This window comes from Bombus vosnesenskii, unplaced genomic scaffold, assembly GCF_011952255.1.
Source record: "Bombus vosnesenskii isolate JDL3184/JDL3185 unplaced genomic scaffold, Bvos_JDL3184-5_v1.1 scf7180000013293, whole genome shotgun sequence".
Classification (NCBI taxonomy): Eukaryota; Metazoa; Arthropoda; class Insecta; order Hymenoptera; family Apidae; genus Bombus; species Bombus vosnesenskii.
In genome coordinates, this window is record NW_022882944.1 from 4,037,871 (window position 1) to 4,063,136 (window position 25,266).

The 25,266-nt window shown below is 36.4% G+C and overlaps 3 protein-coding genes across 6 annotated transcripts; 2 read left to right on the forward strand and 1 right to left on the reverse strand.

The window, feature by feature from the left end:
• Positions 1 to 4,526, forward strand: LOC117232880 (zinc finger and BTB domain-containing protein 11-like). Its single transcript, XM_033492614.1, has 2 exons — positions 1 to 1,621; positions 2,794 to 4,526. The coding sequence occupies exons 1-2, from the start codon at positions 92 to 94 to the stop codon at positions 4,342 to 4,344; spliced, it is 3,081 nt and encodes a 1,026-aa protein (XP_033348505.1). The 5' UTR covers positions 1 to 91; the 3' UTR covers positions 4,345 to 4,526.
• LOC117232892 (protein rolling stone-like) lies at positions 4,510 to 11,779 on the reverse strand. Its single transcript, XM_033492656.1, has 5 exons — positions 11,732 to 11,779; positions 11,001 to 11,023; positions 10,668 to 10,931; positions 9,483 to 9,655; positions 4,510 to 6,292 (listed from the first exon to the last, which is right to left on the reverse strand). The coding sequence occupies exons 1-5, from the start codon at positions 11,762 to 11,764 to the stop codon at positions 5,433 to 5,435; spliced, it is 1,353 nt and encodes a 450-aa protein (XP_033348547.1). The 5' UTR covers positions 11,765 to 11,779; the 3' UTR covers positions 4,510 to 5,432.
• Positions 10,811 to 24,507, forward strand: LOC117232879 (voltage-dependent calcium channel subunit alpha-2/delta-3). Of its 4 annotated transcripts, XM_033492611.1 has the most exons (15): positions 10,811 to 10,947; positions 12,367 to 12,557; positions 13,254 to 13,754; positions 14,199 to 14,280; positions 16,383 to 16,645; positions 17,293 to 17,702; positions 18,271 to 18,590; positions 19,595 to 19,855; positions 20,136 to 20,264; positions 20,838 to 21,199; positions 21,483 to 21,687; positions 22,152 to 22,722; positions 22,809 to 23,167; positions 23,699 to 23,995; positions 24,092 to 24,507. In XM_033492611.1, exons 3-15 carry the CDS (start codon positions 13,669 to 13,671, stop codon positions 24,383 to 24,385), a joined length of 3,639 nt encoding a protein of 1,212 aa, XP_033348502.1. In that variant the 5' UTR covers positions 10,811 to 10,947; positions 12,367 to 12,557; positions 13,254 to 13,668; the 3' UTR covers positions 24,386 to 24,507. The 4 variants fall into 4 exon arrangements, with proteins under 4 accessions (XP_033348502.1, XP_033348504.1, XP_033348501.1 ...); XM_033492610.1 differs by lacking the exons at positions 10,811 to 10,947; positions 12,367 to 12,557 and adding an exon at positions 12,647 to 12,928; XM_033492613.1 differs by lacking the exons at positions 10,811 to 10,947; positions 12,367 to 12,557; positions 23,699 to 23,995; positions 24,092 to 24,507 and adding exons at positions 12,643 to 12,928; positions 23,389 to 23,677.
• Positions 24,508 to 25,266: the final 759 nt, after the last annotated feature.

Sequence of the window (25,266 nt, forward strand, 5' to 3'; positions counted from 1 at the left end):
GAATAAGCCGTCTATGAGCTACAATATTCCCTTCGATGGCGGCGTTGTTGCTGTGTGTGGACCCCTGTAGAGCTGGCTACGGGGCAGTCAAATGTCTCGTAAAGGAACTCCCTCCGCTTGCAAGTCAAAACAAATCCCGCGAATCTTTCGTAATCGACGAGGTTTGTGTTCGGTTCGCAGTTGGCCGCAAGGAGAGGTCGGGATTGTGGGTAGTTCGATAGGTTACAATCAATTAATCCTCCTGCCTGGTTCGCCGGATGGGGACAAAAGGGAGGAAACAAATAAAAAAGAAAAACAGAAAGCTAAGAACAACGACGACACTGTACAGTATCACGACAGAGTGTGGATCGAGGGTAACCAAGTGACAAACAATAGTGTTATAGACGAATCGAATGTTGACGTTGGGATCGGTAAAACCGCCGATGTCGAGACTGTAGCCGACATTGAGAAATGGTTAAAAACGCGGTCGGAATCCGTGTCGAGCATGGATCTCGACGCGATCAAGTCCGGGGTCGAGGAGGGCGTCGACCGGTACCTGGGCGAAGAACTGCAGCACGCTTTTCTGGGAAAGGACCCTGACGGATTGTCGATCGACATCGATCTCTCCGATAAGAAACTCAATTTAGGTTATGATCCATTGCTTCAGGAGCTTCAAAATGAGAAGCTGCTCGACGAAAAGGATAGCTTTATATTACCAGAATTTCAGCTGGATCATTTGGATCCACTGGCGTTGTCTCCGGATGACATGATGGTCGCCGGTGAAATTTTACCGTCGACCAGTGCTCAACCTACTTTAAGTGTCCCTAATAGGGACGTCGAAGGAATGTGTACAGAGACTGAACAATCTTCCCTGATGAAGAAAGCCATGATACCAGATAATCAGGAATTGCAGAACAAGTCTACGCAAGTTGTGGTAGATGATTTGCGTTGCATAAATAGCACGAGCAAAGAAATCGAGCTGCAAAAGGACAATGACTTGTGCAATAATCCTACGAATCTCTATGTGCAGGATCTCAATTCTGAAAACACTATACAAGAGTTGCAAGGTACAAAGCTAGATGAAGGTGATTCTGAAAATACTATAATTGAACAATTGAAAACGAAAGCTAAGGTAAAATTAGAACCACGTATTATTAAGAAACGTAAGAAAATACCAGAAATGATAGAAAAGAGTTATGATAATGAGATTAGAATATCTGGAGAAGATATTGTGGATACTGAAGATGGTGTGATGGCTGTTGTAGCTATATCAACAGATAAAATTTCAAATATGACTCAAATTGTGATAAATACCGGTACAGAGGAACAGATTTATCAAGGAAAAACTTCTGAACTTATAGAAGCTACAGGAAATTTTCCAAAATTACCAAAAATAGAAACTTCAACTGTATGGAATGGAACAGTGGAACATAGTACAGAAAATCCCAGTAATCAACACGAAATGGTAATATCTAATGCTTTAGAAGAATTGGGTATTTCAGATGATAACCTACAACCAATATCTGTTAATGAGCATGGCAAAATATGGCTTTGTCCACGTGATGATTGCAATAGACAATTTAGTAAACTTTATGCTCTAAAAGGTCATTTACTAGCGCATTATGGTGTGAGACCTTTCAAGGTATGTATTATTATATCATATATAATTATTATAATATATATTATATATGTCGGAGATGAAAGAACACCGGAGCCTTTGGAATTTTGGATAATCCCGCAACATTGTAACCTAGAGTCTACTATAGCTGTAATTGAACAATTGTAGTTATTCAACCCGATTGTAATTGTTCGAGAGTCGTGATGAGCTTGGGCTCGAGGCGACAGTCAGTCGCCGAACGTAGCCGCGGTCATGGGATGAACGCTTTGTCTAACAAAGGTATGGAGTAATTCTATAGCTCTCCTTAAAAGAAATATTCGTGGCGACACGCGACAGTAAACATTCCAACGGTTTCTGTCCTGTGGCTCGCCACACGCAGACCCTATTCTTCGAGTAAGATGATTGCCAGATGTCGATGCGTCTCCGCAGTACATGTTCGGCTAGCTCGAGGGCCCGTTATAAATCTTAAGATTTAGTCAACTAAAGTCCTTCAAACAGACAAACAGTCTTTGTCCCAACTACGGGAAAATAGGGGAGACTTATTTTTCAACGAGCGGCGTCTCCCACTAGCAACTTTCCCTCGAGGGCGGCTAGCATCTTTTTCTAACCACCGATATGGAGATTGACCAATTAGCAGCAACGCCAATTTCCCTTACTTTCTGAACGAAGGCTTTTCTCGACGAATCCGATGATCTCGTGTCCTTAGACACACCCCATTATAGTTTTCCTCTGTGGCATCATCGGGACGGGAAAGGCATTCTTTCTCACGATCTCATTGATGAAAGGAGTAACTCTTTACGACCAGTGAATATTACGCGTCCGACTTAGATTTTGTGAGTACGTTCATCTATCATCCCGTCGACCGCGGATTCGTTATTGAACCTAGGATCATTGTCATTAGTTTCTCGAGCACCTAACTACCACGGTTACTTGTCCGGTTCTATAATAATCGTATTTGCACTAGTCAATGTCTTCTCCATTGCATAACGACAACGTGTAACCCAAACGAAGATTCGTTTCACGCCCCTAACCCTAATTCTAATGTAAACCCGACATATATATATAATAGAATTATATATTATTTATAATTTATTATATTTTATTTATAATCATATATAATTCTTTGTTTCTGAATTTCCTTTGACCTTTTCAATTAGAATTGTATTTTATTTATTCACTTATATCTTTATTTTCAGTGTGATTTCGAAGGATGTGCCTGGGCATTTTATTCAGAGTTTAAACTCAAAAGACATAAAGAAACTCATTTGAAACGTAAAGACTATGTTTGTGAAGTAGAAGGTTGTAATCGCCGATTTACTACGATTTATAATTTATGGAGTCACGCGAAATTGCATACTCGCCCAAATAGAATAGTATGCCAAGTGCCAGACTGCCAAGAAAAGTTTCAGACAAAGAGAGCACTGGAACTGCATATGAAGAGTCATGATCAAAGTCATGCTCCATATGTTTGTAAACACGAAGGATGTGGCAAAAGATATTATAGTAGTAATGCTTTGACGTCGCATCAAAGATGCCATAGTTATAAGGAAGTAGATGTAAAATGCTCGTGGCCAGGTTGTGGTAAAGTATTTGATAAGCCTTGTAGGCTGAAAGCACACATACGTTCGCATACTGGCTGCAAGCCTTACCTTTGTACGTTTCAAGGTTGCCAGTGGGCATTTTCTTCCTCTAGCAAATTAAAAAGACATCAAAAGAAACACACCAATGAACGAAAATTCGTGTGCGACATACCTTCCTGTGGAAAAGCATTTATGAGATCAGAGCATCTCAAGGAACACAGATTAACTCATAAAGAAGGAAGGTACTTTCAATGTTTTATATGTAATGCAAAATTTTCTGCAAAAAGTAGTTTGTACGTTCATATAAAGAAGCATCAAGTTAAGGAAGAGGTAAAGATGAACTCACACAATAACGTCAATAGCCGAAGCAAGAAGGTACCATCCATAATAAAATCGAAAAGAAAGTCGATAGATCTGAATGTAAACGTAGCATGCCTAAATACATCTACAATAACAGAAAAATCTGAACGCAATGATACAGTAATTCAAAATAACAGTGAAAGTCAAACTAAGGACGATACAGTGCCTCCACGAGATCAATCTAAGACTTTATACCATTGCCCAGTTGAAACTTGTACACGTTCATATACTACGAAAGCTACGCTAAGAGCACACATGTTAAAAGTACATGGTACTCCTGTTGATGAGTGTGGTAAAACAGCTAATAAAATACCTGGGGATTCTGTTTGTAACATGGATTACATTTTATATACTGGTCCTTCAATATCAGAGCCTACAGAGCAAATGATAATGGTAGCACCTTGCGATGCGGTTATTCTCAGTACTTCTTCGGAAACGGATCGCTCTCTTCCTGAACCAGAACCGCCGCCTCTTAATAGTGTACTGAAAACATCGGAACCTTCTTCAAACGCTGCTACACATAAGCCATTATCTAATCAACACGTGAGAAAGGATCAGGGTTCCGCACGGACTGATCTGACATTTTCCGATGTGTGGAAATTAAAGGCGAATGGTGCTGTGTTAGATTCAGTTGCCGGAGCATCCGATGTTGTGTTAGGTACAAGTGAATTAGAAGAGGGTCTTTTGCTCACAGAGGAATTGCCTTCAATGTATTATCAAGACGATGTAGTAGGAACAGAGTATCAGGTACTGTTACTGGATTCGGTACCATCTGAAAATACTATAAATCTACGAGGACTCGAATAATACATGTAATGTACTTCGGAAATGGGTGAAAAAACTGATCATTGTTATTTTCTAATATAGGATAAGTTTTAATATGGTCTGTGATCAAAGGCTAGTATGAGCCCCATTCATTTATACTACAGTCCATAATTGCTTCAAATCGTTATTTTATTAATAAATTATTGCTATTTTTCCAAAAAGTTTATTCATTGTTCTTCTATTGTATATAAAATTCCTAAAACCTTGTGTATATAAAAGCCAATGTATAATAAGATTTGTTTACTAGTGTTAAGGAACTGAATACACATTTTGTAAAATGTGAGTAGTTTACATGTTGTACACTTCATACATTGAGGATTTTTACTAATTGTATAACAATTCAATAATTTCAGCATTTAATAAACCAAGATATACCGAAATATCAATAAAAGCAGAAAATTGGAATGTTTTTATACAATTGGTATACAATACAATAATTAAAAAATAATTGGACAAAATATAAGCTGCACGAAATTAGATATGTACTTTAATTCCTATAAACGCATTAAGTGCATGTATTAAAAATATCCTTAATGCATTATTTTTATTTTATTAAATATACATAATATATTTTCATAGTGCTAAAACTAGTAGTTTAACTAACAAAATTATTGGCCACAGTATATTTGACTTTATTTCCTAAATTGATTTTCTATTAATTTCAAATTTTGCTTTTGTAACAGTTTTTAATCTTTGTAATATACGATATTTATTAAAGAAATAATTTGAAAAATACTGTTTAGTAACGTTGCGATTATAAACATGATAATCGTGCACGTACACATGCGTATGTTTTTATGTATCACAATTCTGTTAATCAATTTATTGTCAATGTGATATAAACTTCATTGAATGAGGATGAAAGAAAGTTCTCTCTTCCTCCACATAGGCGCTAGTCGTAATTATTAATAGCTAAAAATAGAAAATTAACTTGTCTAAAGGTAGGTATATCAATGCTTTAAACTATTGTTTTGAATGGTACAGAGTTTCTAAAGATATTAAGACGAAATACAAATACATAATACTTCATTTTAGAATCGTGAAAAAATGTTGCCTATTATCGCTAATTTTCAGACAATGTCGGCATGTTTCTCTACACTAGACATGTGTGTTTCCGCATACGGTCTTCCTAATTTCTTATCGATCTTCAGATACAATCGATCCTTCACTTTCTCTAGGAAACACATTAAGGAATGCAATATGGTTATAAATATACCTTCGCCTACGCATATCAATGAAGCTTGAACAGGTTTTTTCCAATCGAGGATTTTATAAATATAATGATAACCATTCTTATCTACTCCTCCAGCAAAATAATATATTAGTGAAAACATGGTGTATAAAAACACTATGATTAAACACCACCAGAAGTTCCTTAACCTAAACGGAATGCTTGTAATACAAAAATCAATTATCATTAAAATACTGTTACATATGTGTAGCATAATGTTTAAAGGGTCCAAATAGTGAATCCTGGGATCGAATATGCTGCACCAATAGGTAATCGTAACTCCAAACGCGATACTAGTAGTTACGACATAAAGGAACCAATAAACTCTGTCTATCAATCCCAGCATCAACGCGGAAGGATCAAAGTCTGATACTTTTTGCAGTTTCCATCTTCTCAATACGAGAAAACCGCCAAGCAAAGCTTGACTGACACCCAATATTAAATCCCAGTTTGTCAAATAAATTGGCCACTTATCATATACTACCATAGGTTTGTAGCTACCGAATTCGAAAATCGAACACACGACTATACAAGCCCAGACCATAAAGATTAACCAACGATAAAGTAGGTACCAGGTGGCTACATGTTTCTGACATTTTGGTTCGGACAAGAGTCGTGAATGTAGTGACTGATCCTTTTTGTAGAACCACTTCCTTGCTGCTTCTTGGCACCAGAGTTTATTTACCATTGTTCGACGACCTGCAAATAAATAATATTTATCACTAATGACGTAAGATATTCATAAAAAATAGTTACGTACAATGAAAGTAAAAAAATATGGTGTATATTCGCTATGCAATTTTAAAGCCTAGAACGAATGCTACTATGCAAGATAGATATTAGAAATTACGAAACATTAAAATCGAACTGCCACAATAATTTCTGCTGTTTGTGCATGATTGTTATATTACAGTAATTAGAATCCTGTTATTTGGATTTGAAATTACAAATAATTATCGTGTTATAGTACACATGCGTGTTTGTTCATTTCCGGCAAATTTCCCGCTCAAAACTTTTGAGCGGTTCAAAATGAACAATGACAATACAAGTGATTGATATACGAATTTTCATAGAGTGATAACGTTTTTGTATAAAGGAGGATGATCGTAATGTTGTGGAAATTCAATAGCAGGTGTTGTGTTGTGACAGAAACATATAAGGCAACTGCATAGTGTTGGTTTCGAAAATCGATGATATTAAAAAATAACTTACATGATGAACATTGTAGAAGTGAAAAAAGAAATCGTTTTGGGACTACCAAACTGCTGAATAGTGTTAATACCATTTTTTATGCGAAAGCTTTTGTTAAAAGCCTGGTAAGTGAAATAATACCGTTCTCGTAAAACTGGTAAGTAACATAACCTCTACGTGTGATTAGAGAATTACCGTGGATGCAGCCATGTTGGTTCTATTCGAACAATTTTATCTTCACCGCCAAAAATAGCGTTTATTCAAATATTATTAAATAATATTATTTTTTAACTTAAATAAAATATGTCAATTGGTCTAGCAGTAACTAAATGCAAGATTAAATAAAATTACAATGTCATAACAAATATCAATCATTCCCCTGTTTAGGACGCAGGTGATCTGACAGATGCACGTAAAATCTAATTCTAAAATATTCTAATTCTAATTCAATTCTTTTTAAATTCATAATTGTTCATTCTTTATATTTAAATTAATAATTATATAGTTTATATGTACTGTAAACATATCTATGTATTATATTTTGTATTAATTTTATCATAATTAAAAACAATTTCATACATTTATACAGTCTTTTCGTAAAAATTAGTACTGCAGCATAGATTTTAAGTTACTGCATTTGCCAGATACACCGCGACCGCTGAAGGAATTTCTACGACAGCGAACTCCACAAGGTTAAGTGCAAACAAATATTATAATTTACAAGTTTGTGTTAAACAAAGTCGAATATTTGATAAGAATGTATATTCTTGCACAGGTAGTGAATCTGATTAGATAAATATTCCAATGTTTAAGTTTTGTGTTTCGTATAAATTTATATTTCAACAAACATTAAAAAAAATCATATATGTCAGTTTCTCAGGAAGTAAACAATGTGTGTATATATATATACATACACATTTCTTCATATACTGTCAACATTTTAAACTAGAGAAATACAAAACAAGACTACATAGATCAAGTGATATCTTAAACATTATATAATTTTTAATAATTGATGAAATAGTTAAATGCACTAGAGGTATAAGTACATAGTATCGTTTATAGGTTATAACAGCTTGAGCGATAGAAATAAAAGAAAAAAGTACGCCATGCCGCTCATTCGAAGGATTGAAGCGATTGAGGTGAGACAGCCGTGTAAAATCTTTAATGGCATTGTCCAGACACCGGCGCAGATGGGAGCTGTTTTGAAGTAATTAACCCTGTTAACCCAAGGCTCTGAGGTTCGCACGGACAGCGCTTTAAGCTCACGCACCGCGCATATGCACGTATATATATATATATATATAGATACGTAAGTCGTGACAGCACGGTCAATCGGCCAATACCAATTCTCTCTTAATTTATTACAATCTTCTATTATTATCACTATAGTCACACAACTGCAAGTAAAAATTTTTCCTCAAGGATCAACATCCTTAGGAATTCACACTACTTGCGAAAGAATTACATGTACAATCCAAGATTAATGAATGGAAAACCCGATAGTGGCGTGGAAAGACGAATTTTTTAATCACGTATTACATTGAAATTCGATTAATCGATCGATTATCTCATTCAGGCAATTGATTACGTAGCCATAGTATGGCTTTGATGATAATTGAATAAATCCGTTGATAAATTTAAATTAACACATGACACCCACATGGATCGTTTTGCCGAGGACCACAACTTTTCGTAATAATCATGGGAGAGACCTATTCCAACGGTAGAAATTTAAAAAAGGTTGTAATCAAACATAAATTTTTTTAAGTGCGCAAGGTATATCTGCTTGTGTATTAAATACATACAGAGCAAATAGATAAGGAGTACTATCTAAAATAACTTGTTACCTATTGACGAAAAACGTTTTAAATGAATTATGTTGTATTTCATTGCTTATAAAATGGATGCAATTTTATTTTCTAGTATCTTATATTTTCTGAAAAGACCATGTATCAAGATTACTACGAATTTTTTAAATGTCACATTATATTTTTTATAACATCAATTGATCCTACTGGATATTCTTTATAAAAAAGCATTAATCTATTTATAGCGCAAAATTATTAGTTTAGCAAATAGATGTTTTTTACAGATAATGACCAGCTGGGTTGACTAATGTTCTAAAAAATATACGGTGCCATTTAAAAATATAATAGATAAAAAAATGAGATATAAAGAAATGAAATTGCATCTATCCGATGAGTCTCTGAAAATGCAACATAATTCATTTAAAATGATATTCGATAAGACTAATAATTAACTGGTTATTTTATATCGTATGCACTTCTTATTGACTTATCCTGTATGTAGTACTAGTACTTACAAATTGTATAAGTAACACATTGAAGGAACTCCTGACTATTGAGTTAAGAACAATACTGAAGCTCCTTTAATTCAAGCGAAGTCAAGTTCGATTTCTTGATATTGACATCTGACAAAATATTTCGTTATCACTACGGCACTTTATGAAACCGATCTTATCAATATTGGTAACGATCTATGGTATATATACATATATGTGATATGTATCACATTTTCAGATTAAACATTTAAAATTCAAAATTTTCAAAGGGATCAAACTCTAAAAAAACAAATAACATATTTCTAGTAACAATAATTTTCTTTATATAGTGAAGCAAAGAGGAATTCTGTTTTAAAATGAAAGAAAAAGGAAGAATATAAACAGATCACGAACCGAGTTGTTGACCAGGCACACGAAGAGGGAGGTAGACTTTAGCTGTTGAGGGGCTATGAACAACGTATTCTTCGATCAAGTCGATCCTCGACCACCATAAACACACGATCTGCCTGCACGATAGAACGCCTGACCCGTCACTGACCAGTCTCCTGTCCAGTCTGGTCAAAACCCTATAGCCATGAGTGAAATCAATCCAATCCGTACATTACCCTTTCCCTTCCTCCACCCTTTGTTAACTATGTATTTAAACCGCCCCTGGACGACCAGCTTCACTGCACACATTCACAGAACGTACGATCTTTCATTCAACTATTACGGTTGATAGCTTTTATTTCGAGGACATCCGTGGAATCGAATCCTTTTCACTTCATTATTTTGGCCAAATATATATAGCTCATGAATTATATAATCTCAAGTTAAATAATTAAAACTTTATATTCGAATCATCAATGACATTTGTCAAAAGGTTTGGAACGTAATAACTATATATGCTTACCAGACATTGAAGCATATGTTATCTTTCATATACTCTTGCAAGTATGTATTACTTGTAAAACACTCATTTATAACACTTTACGCAAAAAATTAAGGAAGAAGGAAGAAGCGTCTTTCAGAGCATGCTGAAGAACATGTGAATTAGTATACAAGCCATAAACCCATTTAAAGGTCGGGTTCTGTTTCGATAACTTACAAAAACAAAAGGAACGTTGATCTTGAGTAGCCTGACGTCACATGAAAAGTTAGTAGATTTTATAGCTTTGGAATAACTGTACGCTGAGAAAAAGAACACAACTTGTCTCTGTGCTTGTCATCTCTATCCTTCAATTACAAAATATTACATTTTTCAGATACTGATCCTTCACTCTAAACAATCTGATCCACATATACCTAATCTTCCTGTCATTATAATATCAGAAGAAGAATTACATTCACACGCATCACCGAACAACTATAAACCTGCACAAGATCTTTGACTCATTTAATCCTCCAACTTTTCTTCTGTGAATGATCGAGAAACACGCATAGACAACACGTGTGAAAAATCTATAGCCGGTTGGAAAATCCATTACGTAGTAATGAAGATAACGCGAAGTCCTTACTATCGAATGAACGGCGCGACGTAAACGTAAGAAGGAAAATGAAACCGGAAACAAAGGAAAGAACGAGGATAAACGTTCGCACCGCATAGCGTTGCGGGTGCCGGGATCCGCAGATGTTCCTTGATCCTCCCGTCGATGCAGGAAATCTTCTCCGGCACGCCATGGTCCTCTATTTCCTCGCACTCGGGAGGCATTTGAGTCCGGCCTCCTGTTCGACGTACGCCTGGCCCGTGACTGCCCGGCAACCGGCTCCGCGTGCTTCAAATCAATATCAATCGCTATGCACCAGCTGTTCCCCCCGTGGTATACGGCACTGTGTTCCTTGCGACCACCTTTTCGACACGTTCTGATAATAATTGCCGGTGAGTTTCCTCCTTTTTATGAACGACTTACTATGTATTTACAGTGAACGTACCTTTGCCTAGTGCTCCCCGGATCCTTTCTCATAAAAACACATTGATGTTGACGGAATGGAATTTTTTTTAGTAATGAATTTTTTAGAATAACTATTTTAGTATTTCCTAATTAAACATTTAAGCGAAGTTTGCTAAAAAAGACTAAAAAATATGTGCTTAAAAATATCACAACTGTAAATCCATTTTCATATCTAAAATATATTTTATGTGCATATTAATGTGATATATGAATATTTAAGTATGATATTAAGTAAAAATGAATATCTATTTATGAATATATGATATATGAGTGAGATATATTATAATCGATAAAAAGATAGAAGATCGAATGAAAAAATAAAAAATTCATCAAAGATTTAAATAGTAAGAATCAATGGATAATCAGTTCGTAGAAAAATTAACTGTGCAAGCTTTCCGGCAATTATCGATCGATTAAACAAATAGCTAATACGCTAATTGCTCGTTAGCCAGCTTATGTTGCTTTTAAATACTCATATTATTGTTATTTTAGTGAAAATGGCATTGTATTATGTAAGGGTTACCGAAGTGTCAATCAGCTCTATTGCGAAGCCCTATGTGAAAATCAGTTAATAAAAGATGATAACTTTATTAACGCTAAAGAAGGAGATATTACTTTAATTGTACAATAATCATCTAAAACACGCCACGCTTTGGAACTTTATTAATTTTGTTCGAGCACATGGTCTTCTATACGTCTATAAGTACTTACATGGTTGCTCTGAACCGAACGCCATTGACTCATAATGTCACGCGTTGCCTCATTCATTATAAGGAAGATTTCTCTAATTCTTTGAATGGGTTACGTCTTCCTTGTCAGTAGATATGCTTTCTCACTCTTTACAAGAATTATGAAAGTATAATGTTTTATTGCGTTCGCTATAAAGATAACTTTCTATGCTTAAAACTTTTCAACACAGGTAAATATATTAGTTTATCTCCCCTGCAAGAAAAAAGGGCCGCGTGGTCAAGGTTTTACGCAAACGCAATCGTGTGGTTCGCATCGTCGTTTTGGATGTTTACGAGGGATACCGAATTAGGGCTGCGGTGGGTTCCCCGAGGTCGAATCGGTTTGTTGATTTCAACGTAGATCGTGAACCGAACAGTATGCAGTATTTCGAAGAATTGATCGATGATACGGCTCACTTTACAAATCGCTCTGTACAAACTTTATATATACAAGTCATCTATCTTATCATTTCATTATACGTATACCTCGGAGATTTTAAATAAAAAGAATTTGGAACTGAGGATATTCAAGGTAAAGAGTTAATATAAAAGAATGTAAAGTGGTAAAGTAAACGAGCGAGTGAAAGTTTTCCTAAAGTTCTTATTTAAACCGTACAGGATGGTCTACTAGGAAAAGAAGGTTGACCAAGCTGTGAGGTGATTGGTCGGCTGGAATCACCAGACTTTCGAGCACATACACAATATTCTACCGCACAACCACCGTTCAGTGGTTGCGTGTGATAAGGTATTGAATAGTCTCAGCAAGCAGCAACGATGCAGCAATTTTGCTGATTGCAAACACGTACGCGGTAGGTAGTCTTTTGAAACTTGTTAAGCGTATGACGTGGTCTTGATTCTACCTTAAATGATTGCACGCCACCGACCGGGCGTTCATTAGTGGATCGGCTACTAGATGATGATGGAGCAGTCAAGTGTGCGTGTTTTCGGCGTTATGCAACTATGCAATAGTGCGTTAAAGCATGGTCAAATTACGGTAGATGCTTCGACGCTCCACGTCTCTTATTTATGCTGTTGTATGTGAATTTCGCTCTTCCCAGTTAAAAAATCTGATGAATTTGAGAAAATGAAAACGACACTCGGAATCTCTACAAGAATGTAACTCCTATACGCCTATGCATTTTTTTTATGGTTACAGAGATCTCCGGTTACCCGTGTATGCGTACGTAAGCGGTTTACGCGTATCATTAGTTACCGGTAGTAAGACGTTTTATTCGATTAATACCGTGTTTGAGGATTCGTAGGCGCTTCTTCAAACATAAATACTTTCTTTTAATTGTATTAGTAGAATCTAATATGCTTGTAATTTATTTAAAAGTAAAATTAATTTACCGTTTACTTTATAGTTTTATTATATTCAGTATTACACTATATATACGAGTATACAGAATGTTCCAATAAAACGTAAGTTGTCTGAAACTTTGAATGGAACACCCTGTATATAAAATCCTAAATAAAAGCAATTGATAAAATTATCAAATTTTCAGGATTTAATGGGTTATGCTATTTCGAACACATGACCGATAAAAAGGATTTCCTATGGCTGATGAATACTCACACACATGTAGAACAAGTATTTGGAAGCGTAGTCATGATCCTAACCGAGAGCTACAATTTTATAAATATACGGGACCACGCGAAGGAAACAACGTGGTGGAAGACCGAGTTTTGTGATTCGTTGGTTTACGAGACGACGCACCGTTCATGTACCAAAAATAAGCGAGACATCTTGCCTTTGCCGGTCTCTCGAGATTCAGAAGACTTGAAGATACTAAGATAGAGGCAAACGTGCAGCCGCTGATTCAGATTCACAAGGTATAGAAAACAAAACGGAATGATGGGTTTGCGATACCTCTTCTGCGGTTAAATCGTGGTGTAACGTGAATCTCCATCTCTCGAACAATGCGACAGAGATTCAATATCCGTTGGATCATTCTCACCATTTGCTTCCTACTATGCACCGGCTGCTTGGCTAAAGACGGGTACATGTAAGTAATGTTAATATTTATTATTCTTTCTAGATCAGGAGCGGCATTATTTTGAACAAAAAATATACATATAAATAGTAAAATAATTAATGGATCACGTTAATTGTTTCTGATTTTTTTGGAATGGCGTATACCGTATATCGTATATCGAAACTGACAAGGATTAGACATTGATTTTACCTGTATTATTTTTTAGTTTGACAGATCGTCATTAATTTACGTTATTTCCATTAAATATCAAAATATAAATATAAATTTAAAATCAATATCATTTTATGGTAATTCAAGGAGAAATACTTTCGCCATTCTTTAAATATCGTTAACCAATAATTGTTATTCTAAAATGTGTACAGATTTGATGACAATAGATGTTCTATAATCTGTTTAATTATTCATTTAATGGAACAGAAATTGAGGAGTACATTCATTATTTTATCGCTTTAGAGTCACGCGATGGGCAGAGACCTTGGGCGACGAATTATGGGAACTTGCAGAAAAGGTGGCGCGACCCGAAGAGTTATTAAGCGTAAGTTTGATCTTCATTCGTGCATGCATCTGTGTCCATACATAAGTTACACGCGATCGCGTGTTTCTCTCTTTCTCTGTCTGTCCATCAGTATCGGTTGATTCGTGTAACTATTTTCGTCGCGCCCCCGTACATGATTATCGTCACTTAACAGAGGTAGAGGACTTAACGGATAGAGAAGAAGAAAATAGTAAAAGAAAAAGACCGACACAAAGCACAAGGGAAACAAAGTTATTACTAATGTAAAAAATAAACAACGCAGAAAAGAAGAAAATTGGTCACACGAGATAGACGAAAGAAAAGAAAATATTTGATGAAAAAGAAGGCTCTAGTATAATATCAGGACTGCAAAATATTCGGCTAGAATTATACTTTTTAGAGATTTTTCTGTGGCTTATTCTGTATGCATTTGAACCATGAGTATTGGAACAGATTTCGATTATTTAGATTTGGACCATCTAGGCTGTGATCATATAGAGAGCGGTAAGCACAAAATTGGAGTATTTGGAGTATTAGTATTGGCTGTGCCACCGCTTGTATTACCGCTTACCGCTCTGTATGATCATCGCCTTGCACGAATTTCTAAATGTTGGTAAAATCGAATTTTCAAAATCATTCATCTCCATGAATGGCAACTGTCATCTTCGGGTTTGGCAACCTAAATACTGCCGAAAAGTCACATTCAGATAAAAAATTTTGCAGTCCGGATACTATACTTTATCTAAGAAGAGAAAGTGGAAAAATACATAAATGCATTACTCGTCTGTGATAAGTAGTAACGAAGATACAATGTATCGACCTACGATAAACTAAATCGCCAAACTCTTGCACTGGTTACTTGGCCGTTAATAACTTAGTTGGTAATTTTGGTTTATAGAGAAATAATTCGTTGATGGGACAATAAATTATCCGTTACCTATATATAGCTTAGATGGCCCCAGAAAAGTAACTGAAATTATGTTATGCAAATTGAAAGTACTTGTGATCTGCGTAGGGAAAGTGTTCTGCGCTTTGAACCGCGATCTCCGTGCATAGATGCCGCCTGCGATACGTTTTGAACAATGATTATGATTGTATCTGCTGAAGCCCATTTGTTAAACAACGTAAAATACTAATGTACGAGTTGAGGATGAGAAAACTCTATAAAAGCTGCTAAAAGTTAATATCTCACTAAACAAGACGTCTTTTAAAGAAAACAAAAATTTTACATTTATGATTAATATTTTTTCATTAAGAAATTTAGACGGTCTTTGCAACAAATGATTTGTTATGAAAACGAATATAATTTTATTTTTATTTTGTACTGAATTAAACTTCAGGCGTTATGATAATTCACGATAATGCTGTGACATTGCATTCTCGCCAGATGGTTCATGGTTGTTATTATTAATTAAACTAAGCCAGGATTTGTAATATAATAGGCTATTACTTGTATCAATTATCCAAAGTGGATCGCAGGAGGTTTTAGAATTTTAGAATAGAAAAGAACCTGGTTTACACTGTTTATCGATCATTCTTGTCCTTTTATCAAAAACGAAGCATAACCATGCGAAAAATGCAGCCATTACTATAAATGAGTCGGGTAAAAGTTTGAATGACCATGAAGCAGTTGACATTCATAGAGCTTTGTACTCTAATGTTTTTGTAAATCGTCCGTAACATTTATAATTCGAAGGTCGAAATTGAACATATATGTAGTATGAAAATTCAGTTTTATAATTAAAGATTTCCAATTTTCAATTGTACCATTTGTACATAGCACTTCGCAATTACAAAGAGTAAATCGATGCATACACTATTATTATACGTATACATACATACATTACCATAGCGATGTATTATAAAAATATTATTATTTAACTGTAAAGTTTCTCCCTCTTTTTTCCTAAAAACTTTGTTTCGATGCGAAGGAATGAAGGACCAGGTTCATTACGTATTGTTCAAAAGAACAATACGATGAGACACGGGCGCGTACGAGTAAAAAAAGGCCGCGGTTTCGGCGCAAGAAATTAATAGTAGCATGGCGTGACGAGAGGGAAAAAGCGGTAGAATCCAGGTCGAAGAGGAGGCAAGGTATAACCGTAGTCCCGAATGAATTGCAGAAATACAAAGCGATGAACACGCGAGTGGAAAATAAGTCCGGGGAGGAGTTGGTGAACATAATCAGCGAGAACGTCGGTAGGATGCTCCGAAGGAAGATGGACGCGGTGACCTGCATCCGGATGGCGGCTGAGGAACACGCAGAAAACTGGGAGAACGATGAGGAGGAGGGAAATTTCACTTACGTGTCCGGAAAATATAGTCCAGTGAACAAGGAGTTACCAAAGATTCCATCGAATATGGAAAAAAACATCGATGCTTACAGGTTCATAGGAAATTGCTTTTATCCAATTTAGATTTCTTCTTTCTATAACTAAAGATGGCAAATATCTATCTACCTTCACTTTTCACTTATACATATACTGTATATCTGAATTCAAATTCTCATTCTCAATTATTCGATGAAATATAGTTATTTAAAAATTATTAGTCAAGCTGTAAACGATTAAAGACGAATCAGCAAGTCGATTTTTCTGTGAAAGTATATCTATATCGTTTGATGATTACTGTTTATTTGAGATGAAAAATATTGTTCATGAAACGAATATAGTTATACTACGTAGTGGTGTATATGTAATAATATATAATTCGTGCGTAATATCGAAGCATTCTGAGTAGTGGTACAGAATGGAATTAGGCTGAGAAGCTTGAAACGTCTTCGGCATCGATCGTAGGTGAATGTTCGAACCACGAATTGGGTCTAGCATTCTGTCTTGGTCTGAATAGTTTGACGGTCGAAGAAATTGATAGCATTTGTTCGAAACATGAAAATCAAATGAGATGACATTCGAACATGTTTTAAGTTAAAAAATACATTCGATACATTCATGATCCTCTCATTTCTCTATAAGCAACAAAAATAATCGATTCCGTATTACAAAACATAAATGTGATTGTTAAAAATATTTACAGAAAAATGCTGCTAACGCCTGACTCACACTTTTACAATATACCAGTAAATACAAGCTTTTCGTCAGTGCATATACCTACAAACGTGTACGACATGTCACCAGCGGTGATCGAGGATATAAAGAAAACCGAGATCCTCGACAATATCTTCCAACAAAACTACGAGTCAGATCCGGCTTTGTCTTGGCAATATTTCGGCTCTGTCACGGGAATGTTGAGACAATATCCTGCCATGCAGTGGAAGATGGATCCTACGCAGGACGGCCAAGGGGGAGAGGAAGAAGATGAAGAAAAGCCTGACATTTATGATTGCAGAGTACGTAGCTGGTTCATTGAGGCAGCGACTTGTAGCAAGGACATGGTAATACTGATGGATACCAGCGGCAGCATGACGGGCATGGGAAAGACTATTGGTGAATGAAATATTAGTATTTCAACCTTTTAATTGTAGGGTGGAGTTAATTTAACTTAAATGAGAAATAATTTCCATGAGAATATTCTTTGTAATCGTAAGGTATGATAGAACTATGTTAACTTTGATTCAGTTTTAACATTTTTTAAGAAACTGTTTAGTTTCCCTTCAATTTATAACTCTATTTATTTCTACGTACTCGTATATGTACTTTATGCGTTAATAAAATTTGGAACTTATAACGGTCTGACGCGACCACGGAAAATGTGTTAGAATCAAAATTAGAACGCATTTGTGGTTGCTCCACGTAAACTATGTAATGCATGTTTGGAATGCACCGCGAATCTGAGGTTACACGTGCAGTATTTAGTGAGGATAGAGTATATTGACGCAATCGTATCGCATAAATCTTCGCAAAGATTAAATAATCTTTTCATTCTTGATATAATATAATCACATAATAACAATTATCTTAATGATGTGAAAACTAATATTAGTCTAATTTCCTTTCCTTCCTAGGTGAAATATTCAAGATACTTATCTCCATTCTTTCATAAATATTTTTTCAGCAAGGACAACAGTGAACGCAATATTGGATACTCTTTCAAATAATGATTTCGTGACTGTATTGAGCTATACAAACGTGACATACGATGTGGTGCCCTGCTTCAAAGACATGCTAATCCAGGCTACTCCAGAAAATGTGTACACTTTCAAGAATGCTATAGCAAATGTTAAAACAGAAGGACTCGCTAATCTAACAGAAGCATTCACTAGAGCCTTCAACCTACTAAGCACATACAGAGAAACACGCGGGTGTGGTGCAGACACATCGTGCAATCAGTTAATTATGCTTGTCACGGATGGTGTTCCTGGAAATCTGACAGAAGTAAACCAATATCTCCTTATAAAAAATTACGTTGTTTATCTAAGCTGCTAATTATCTCCTCGTCTTTTTCTTTTAAAACTGTAGATCTTTTCTGGAGCACATTTAGTAAGAAAAAAGCGATTTTATCTGACGAGATAATTACGCCTAAACAGATGATTAAGACTTAATAATAATGTAAACAATTTTCTAGGGGATCTACATTACATATATACATATATATACTCCAACCATTTTTCTATACATCTATCTGAATGCTATTATTCATAACGTAGAGAAAGTCTCTCTAATTAATTGTTCTATCATAGAAATACGGAGCTCGTTTCTGTCTACAGACCATTTAACCTCCCATTTGTGCTTATTGTAATTCGCCCTGGCTGAGCTACGTTTCCACAAGAATTATACTATCGAGCGTAAGAACATGCTACGTTGTCGCGAAACCGCACTAAATTTAAGTAGGTCCGGTGAGCGCGATTTCCATTGGAGAAAAAGGTCGCGTTTTTAGCTCTATCCTCGACGAGTAGCTCTTCAGTTTTATGAGATCCCACTCGAATCGACGAGAATCATAGCGATCTCTGTCTTCCTATCTCTACCTCTCTTTCCTTTCCGCTCCTTTCATCTTTCTCCGGTCTTCTTCTCTTTCCTTCATCTTTTCTCCTTCTTACCATCATTTCCTCGTACTCCTTCCCTCTTTTCACGCTACTCTGTCGGTCTCTCACATTTTTCTCTCCTTCTAACTCAGTATCTACGTATATACCGATGCTCTTCACGCGACAGTGGTCGCATTTCCTTATCACTCTTTCAAGTGCTTAGAAAACGCATCATCAACGATAACGCCGCGGCACAGTTGCACCACGATTACGCGAAACTTTATGGCTGTGAATATGCTGCTCCGAACGACCTTCTTATACTCTATTTCTTTTCACTATCTATTCGAACTAACTTTATTTTTGTTATTTTTATCAAGCAACATTCGAAAGGATATGATCTATATGAATTTTATGTAGGTATTCAGAACATGGAACTGGCGAGATAATGACACACACATTCCTGTACGAGTATTCACATATCTTTTGGGAAAAGAAGTTACCAAAGTTCGAGAAATTCAATGGATGGCTTGTCTAAATCGCGGCTACTATACGCATGTTCACACACTAGAAGAAGTTCGGGAACAAGTGCTGAAATACATTCCCGTGGTCGCACGACCCATGGTTCTTCAGGATGTGGTGCATCCTGTCGTTTGGACCCATGCTTATGCGGACATTACGGTGAGATAATCGCCTTATACAGATAACTAATAATTGTATAATGTATAATCACGTTATAATTTTTAATCTTTGTCGTGTAAACAATTGATCTATAATTAATTCATAATCAAAATTACCCGACTATTAGATCATTTTAGGTGTTTGAAGAAAGTAAAACGTTTGACTATGTTAACAATCTGTACACATCGAAAAGCATCTATGGCTCTGTTTCCTCTTTGACCGTTTCACTTTGTACATAGTGTCCCCAATTCTGTAAATTTTCTGATTCACCTTCCGCTAGAATCCAGCACTCGCCACTTGGCTGTGGCTGGTGATGCAGCACAAGGAGCAACAATCACGGCTTCAGAAACTTCTGAAAGGAAAACGTCTGGGCGTTCGAATAAATGAGGACGATACCTACATACAGAAGGTTCAGAGCAAGCAACAATCATCCCTGTAGCTTTAAAGCTGCCTTATCGTGCTCGATGCGCTCTTTCCCTTGGCATTTAGTTGAATGTAGAAATAGTAGTACACCCAGCAGATAAATTTAGGCGAACCCTGCATATAATTATCATTAGCCAGGCACTTTTATTTTAATTTCCATTCGCGTTTAATCTTGCTCTTCTGTATCCCGAAAATTAATCCCATTGTAAAATGCGAGTTTTTATTGACCTATTATTAAAGCGTTTTGAATGGAAATAAAGTTTAGTATTTTCTTTGCATGCGATACTTTTCTTAGGAAATGTAAGTCGTAAAACATTAGTTAATGGCAAACAAGACTGCACAGCATCTATAAAATGTTTAATAGTTCTTTAGATTTTATAGCACAACCTCAAATGTCATTATTTTTATTTTTATATATATATAAGTGTGATTTTTTTACACTGATTGCATCATAGAATAACACGAAATAGAATTTAGTATACACGTAGAGGGGAAAACAAATTAAATCTATACCTATGAATTTACAAACCTACAAATAATTAAATTGTACATCTAACAGCTCCACAAGAGTGAGGACGTTCGACAGGATGCATCTCTATTGAACACGACAGCTTGGCAGGAGTACAGGCTCCTTACATCCGTCAGCACGCCAGTGTTCGACCGTAAAGGGAATCGCAACAATCGGACAAGAATAGCGAATTTACTAGGTGTAGCCGGCACGGATGTACCAATTGACGACATTCGAAAGCTTACATTGCCATACAAGCTGGGCGTGAATGGATATGCTTTCATCGTGTCCAACAACGGATATGTGATACTGCACCCAGATTTGAGACCCGTTTACAAAGGCACATTAAAGCGCAATTACAACAGCATAGATCTCACGGAAGTGGAGATCTTGGACGATGGTCGTGGCCCAAGGTAGTTTCCTTTATTTTTTGGATTTACATTTACAAAAATATAGTACGTCTGAAACATATATAATATGTTTGTTTGTATAGCGTAAAATTTAATAAAGATCTAAATTTTATACTCATTCTTTCCTAAAGAATAAAAAAAGTAAAGGATATAATAATCTATTCTAAAAGCTTGGTCATGATAAATCTCCGAAGTATAGCTGTTCCTGAAAGAGGAAGATATTGCTTTCGTGCAACGCGGCAGACCTTAGAGGTTTAAGAAGAGTTTTTATTAAAAACGGGTACAGGAACCCCGGGCCAGAGGTGCTGGAACTACGAGCCGCGTTGGTGGACCACAAAAAAGGCAGCTTAAAAGGAGTACCCGTGAAATTGCATTACGACGACAACCGTCGTGTGTCTCTCGAAAGACGCGACTACTTCTACGCGCCTCTTCCTGGAACGCCCTTTGGCCTTGCGGTCGCTATACCCAACTATGGCACAACTTGGATCAAGGTAATCCTTTCAGGATATCGTGTGTATACACGCATTGCTAGAAGTTTACGGAATCCCGGAGTATCTCGGCTAGTTCCGGTGAACCCGATGCCACAAACTCGGACTCGCGTTCTCGAGATTGTGGAGCAGCAGAAACTTTGAGACCTAGAGCAAGCTTAGATGGTAAACAGCAACCATCTGGGGAAACCTCTTAATGGTCGATCGAGCGCGGAAAATTCCTTGCAATTAATGTAACTTTGAGGTGAAGCTCGAAACTCATGGTTTAACAATCAATGGTTATATATTTTTCGTCGTTTTTAAAAATGTTTAAAGATACATTCGATTTAAAAAAAATAATAGTTCACTTTGTTAAATAATAGCTTTTTCTTTCTCAACGTATTACTGGTTATCCTTGATTCATCCTAAATCATCATTTTCATAAAAAAAATTTCGTACGTTAAAAATTTTATCACACATTGTTCAAGGTTGGAGACGAAATCCGGAGGAACCAGAACTTGAAGGTGAATATCTCCGACTTCTTTATGGGCAACAACTGGCGAGTACACCCCGGTTGGGTATACTGTCGCTTTCACTATTTAGAGGGTCACGAATTCAACAGTCCCGAACAAGAGTTGAGACACTTCCTGGACCTGTTAAATAAGCCTGGCTGGCGTTGGTCTGAACAGTACGAAAATGAAACTGACCATGTTCCTAACTGTGGTAGACGGACTTTGTCACAGGATGATTATTATTGTAACAAGGAATTGATGCAGCTGTTAGTTTTCGATGCAAAAGCAACGAATGCCAGCTTCAATAGCGATTTTGTATTGGATGATCCCCGAGCGCGACAGTTAGCAGAAGATTATGGAATTTTTTTAAGATTCGTCGCCACTCAGAGTGGTTTAACTAGGTGGCATCATTTAGATACAAACAACTTACCCGAAGACGATGATGGCATCGTTTTTGGTGATCTTCACAGGAGAGCTGTAAACGAACCTTGGTATAAAGGTGCCATTTTCCAAAATATTTTAGATCCTAACAGCATATCTCTGTCAGGTGATTGGAAAAGATCATTTCTTAATAAAATTGCCTATCTACTTTCTTAACGTTTAAATATCTATTTATCTTTTAAATTGTTTCAGTTCCTTGGGAAGCAGGAGTAAATGCTACAGTAACAGCTTCGATTGGAATATTCCCTAAAGACGACCGCAAAACTGCACCAGCAGCAGTAATCGGTTTTCAAATGCCAATGAAGGATCTTTATAAGAAATTTATTAATCTAACTTCCGGCCAAACAAACTCAACCTTGATAAACTGCCGCAATTTATGGATAGATTGTTACTTGCTCGATCAGAATGGCTTCATCGTGATATCAGAAGCGCACAACGATACCGGTCAGTTCATGGGGACACAGGAGGGTGCAGTGATGAATTCCATGGTCGGCCAGGGTCTCTATGATCCTGTCGATATTTACGATTATCAAGCCTGGTGTGAGGAAGTTGTAAGTACTTGAACTTATAGTATATTCTAGTAACCAAAACAATCATACCTTTTCTTCATTTCTGCTTTTATAAATTGTCATGTAACGATTAATTTCCATATGTAACGACAAGATTTTTCTGTAGTAAGACCTGGACAAATCTTATATCCTTTCCATTTTCACCTTTTTCTCCTACCCTACTATACCCAGCATTCACAATCGTATAACGTATAAACTTCAAGTTTTCAAGTTCCATCGCCGAGCGAGAGTTTGTTAAAAGCTCTGTATTTCGAGAAGCGTGCGAGTGTAAGGTAAAGTTTCGAAAAGAAGCCCAAGAAACAAGTAAAACAAATAATCGAAAAGTTCTTGGAAACTGTACGATTCCGTTCGCTCTTTGGCGACATATTTCTAATTCGTGCCAAGTTCCACCGAAGAAAAAGTTCTCTCGCCGGGCGAAAGATAGCCGTAACTTGTTGTGGAACGTTTCGCAAACAAAATGAGAAACTCGGCCGAGACAAAAACAATCTCACGGGAACAAAACCGTATCCACAGCGCATCAGCGGTGCGGCCACCTCTCTGACGGACCCGCTGATGTACATCTGGAAACTGTTGCTCTGGTTTCTGTTACGTGTGACGTGGTTCACGACCCAGTTCGTGAACTTGCCAGTCGGTTACGCCAAAGTCCATTTCGATGAAGACGCCCCGGACCCGCCGCCCCCGCCTCGCCCTTGTCTCTATCATTATCCTTGCGACCAGAAAAGGGTACTTTATATGATGAACAACACGATCGCTGGCCAGGGCATCACGAATCATTCGGATTATTGCTCAAGGCCGTTCTATGCTCGTAGGGTCAGTGTCTTTCATTTTACCCTCGAGTGGAGTATACTTCACCCATAAATTGATTTAAAACATGAAAAAATAAAACACGAATGATATGATTCGCAGGTCCCGCATACAAATTTATTATTGGTGGTCGTCGATGCTATGTATCCAACCTGTTACAAGAGATTAGAGGTAACACCGGTAACAATTTCTCCGCTTGAATACACGAACGGCTCGGAAAGCGCGCCTTGCCATAAAATTCCACTAAACGACCTTAAAAGGAGGCGTCTTGAGGGCTGCTTCACGGAGCACCCCTTGGAGTATGAGATCGAGGACTGCGGAGGGGCATCACAACTGACTGTATCTTTGCTATTATTTTCTACCGTTGTAGCTAGAATCTTATATACATTTATATAATTGTTTAAAACAAGAAGGTTATAGATTCGTTTAACGATATTGATTGCCTTGAGTACGATGCGAATTACAGTATATAAATGATATGATAATAATAACGTTGATATTTATTGTGTCGAACCTTATAACTTCTTGCAAAAAAATAAAATTAAAAATTGAAACACGATTAAGATGAATTAATCTTATTAAAAAAAAAAACGTAAGATTGATGATTACTGTAACTTCGATAGCTATTCAGATTAGAAATATTCAGCTTGATGTTTTGTAAAGCAGACTATGTTCTTTTTTTTTTTGTGGACCAAAGACATCGAAGAACGAATCGATCGTAGCGAAGAAAAGAGAACATAAAGCCTGACGAAATATCTCCCTATCCATGCAAGATACGATTTTCTGTTGGCGTCGGAATGTCTGTTGATAGGGTGAAAGGAGCTTGCCCCAGAAAATGTTTTGTTCCCTCCTCCGCTCGGATATTCAGATCATAACTCCTTCGCTAGCTTAATTGTAACTTTTTATTCCATTTTCTTATATCGAATAAAATTATACTCGTTAAAAATGGCTAATCAAAATTAATCAGTTTCTTTTTCAATCTTTTCCAATCAGTTTTTTTTTTCTATGTAGAAAAATTAATTATTCAACAATGCCTGTTTTAGAAAATCTTCCATTAACGCCAACTCATTGGATTCCTCATCTCCTCTTTCCTATCGCTAAACAAGATAAAAAATTCAAGGATGACGATTTCTTAAATCTCGACGATAACCATAACAGGTATTTTCTCAAATCAAACAATAGATTCACTAATCCTTTTATTCTTAAACCAATCAATCGTTATATTTTATCAACTCCGTCATATTCCTCATATTCCAAGAAATCTACGAAAATCTGTC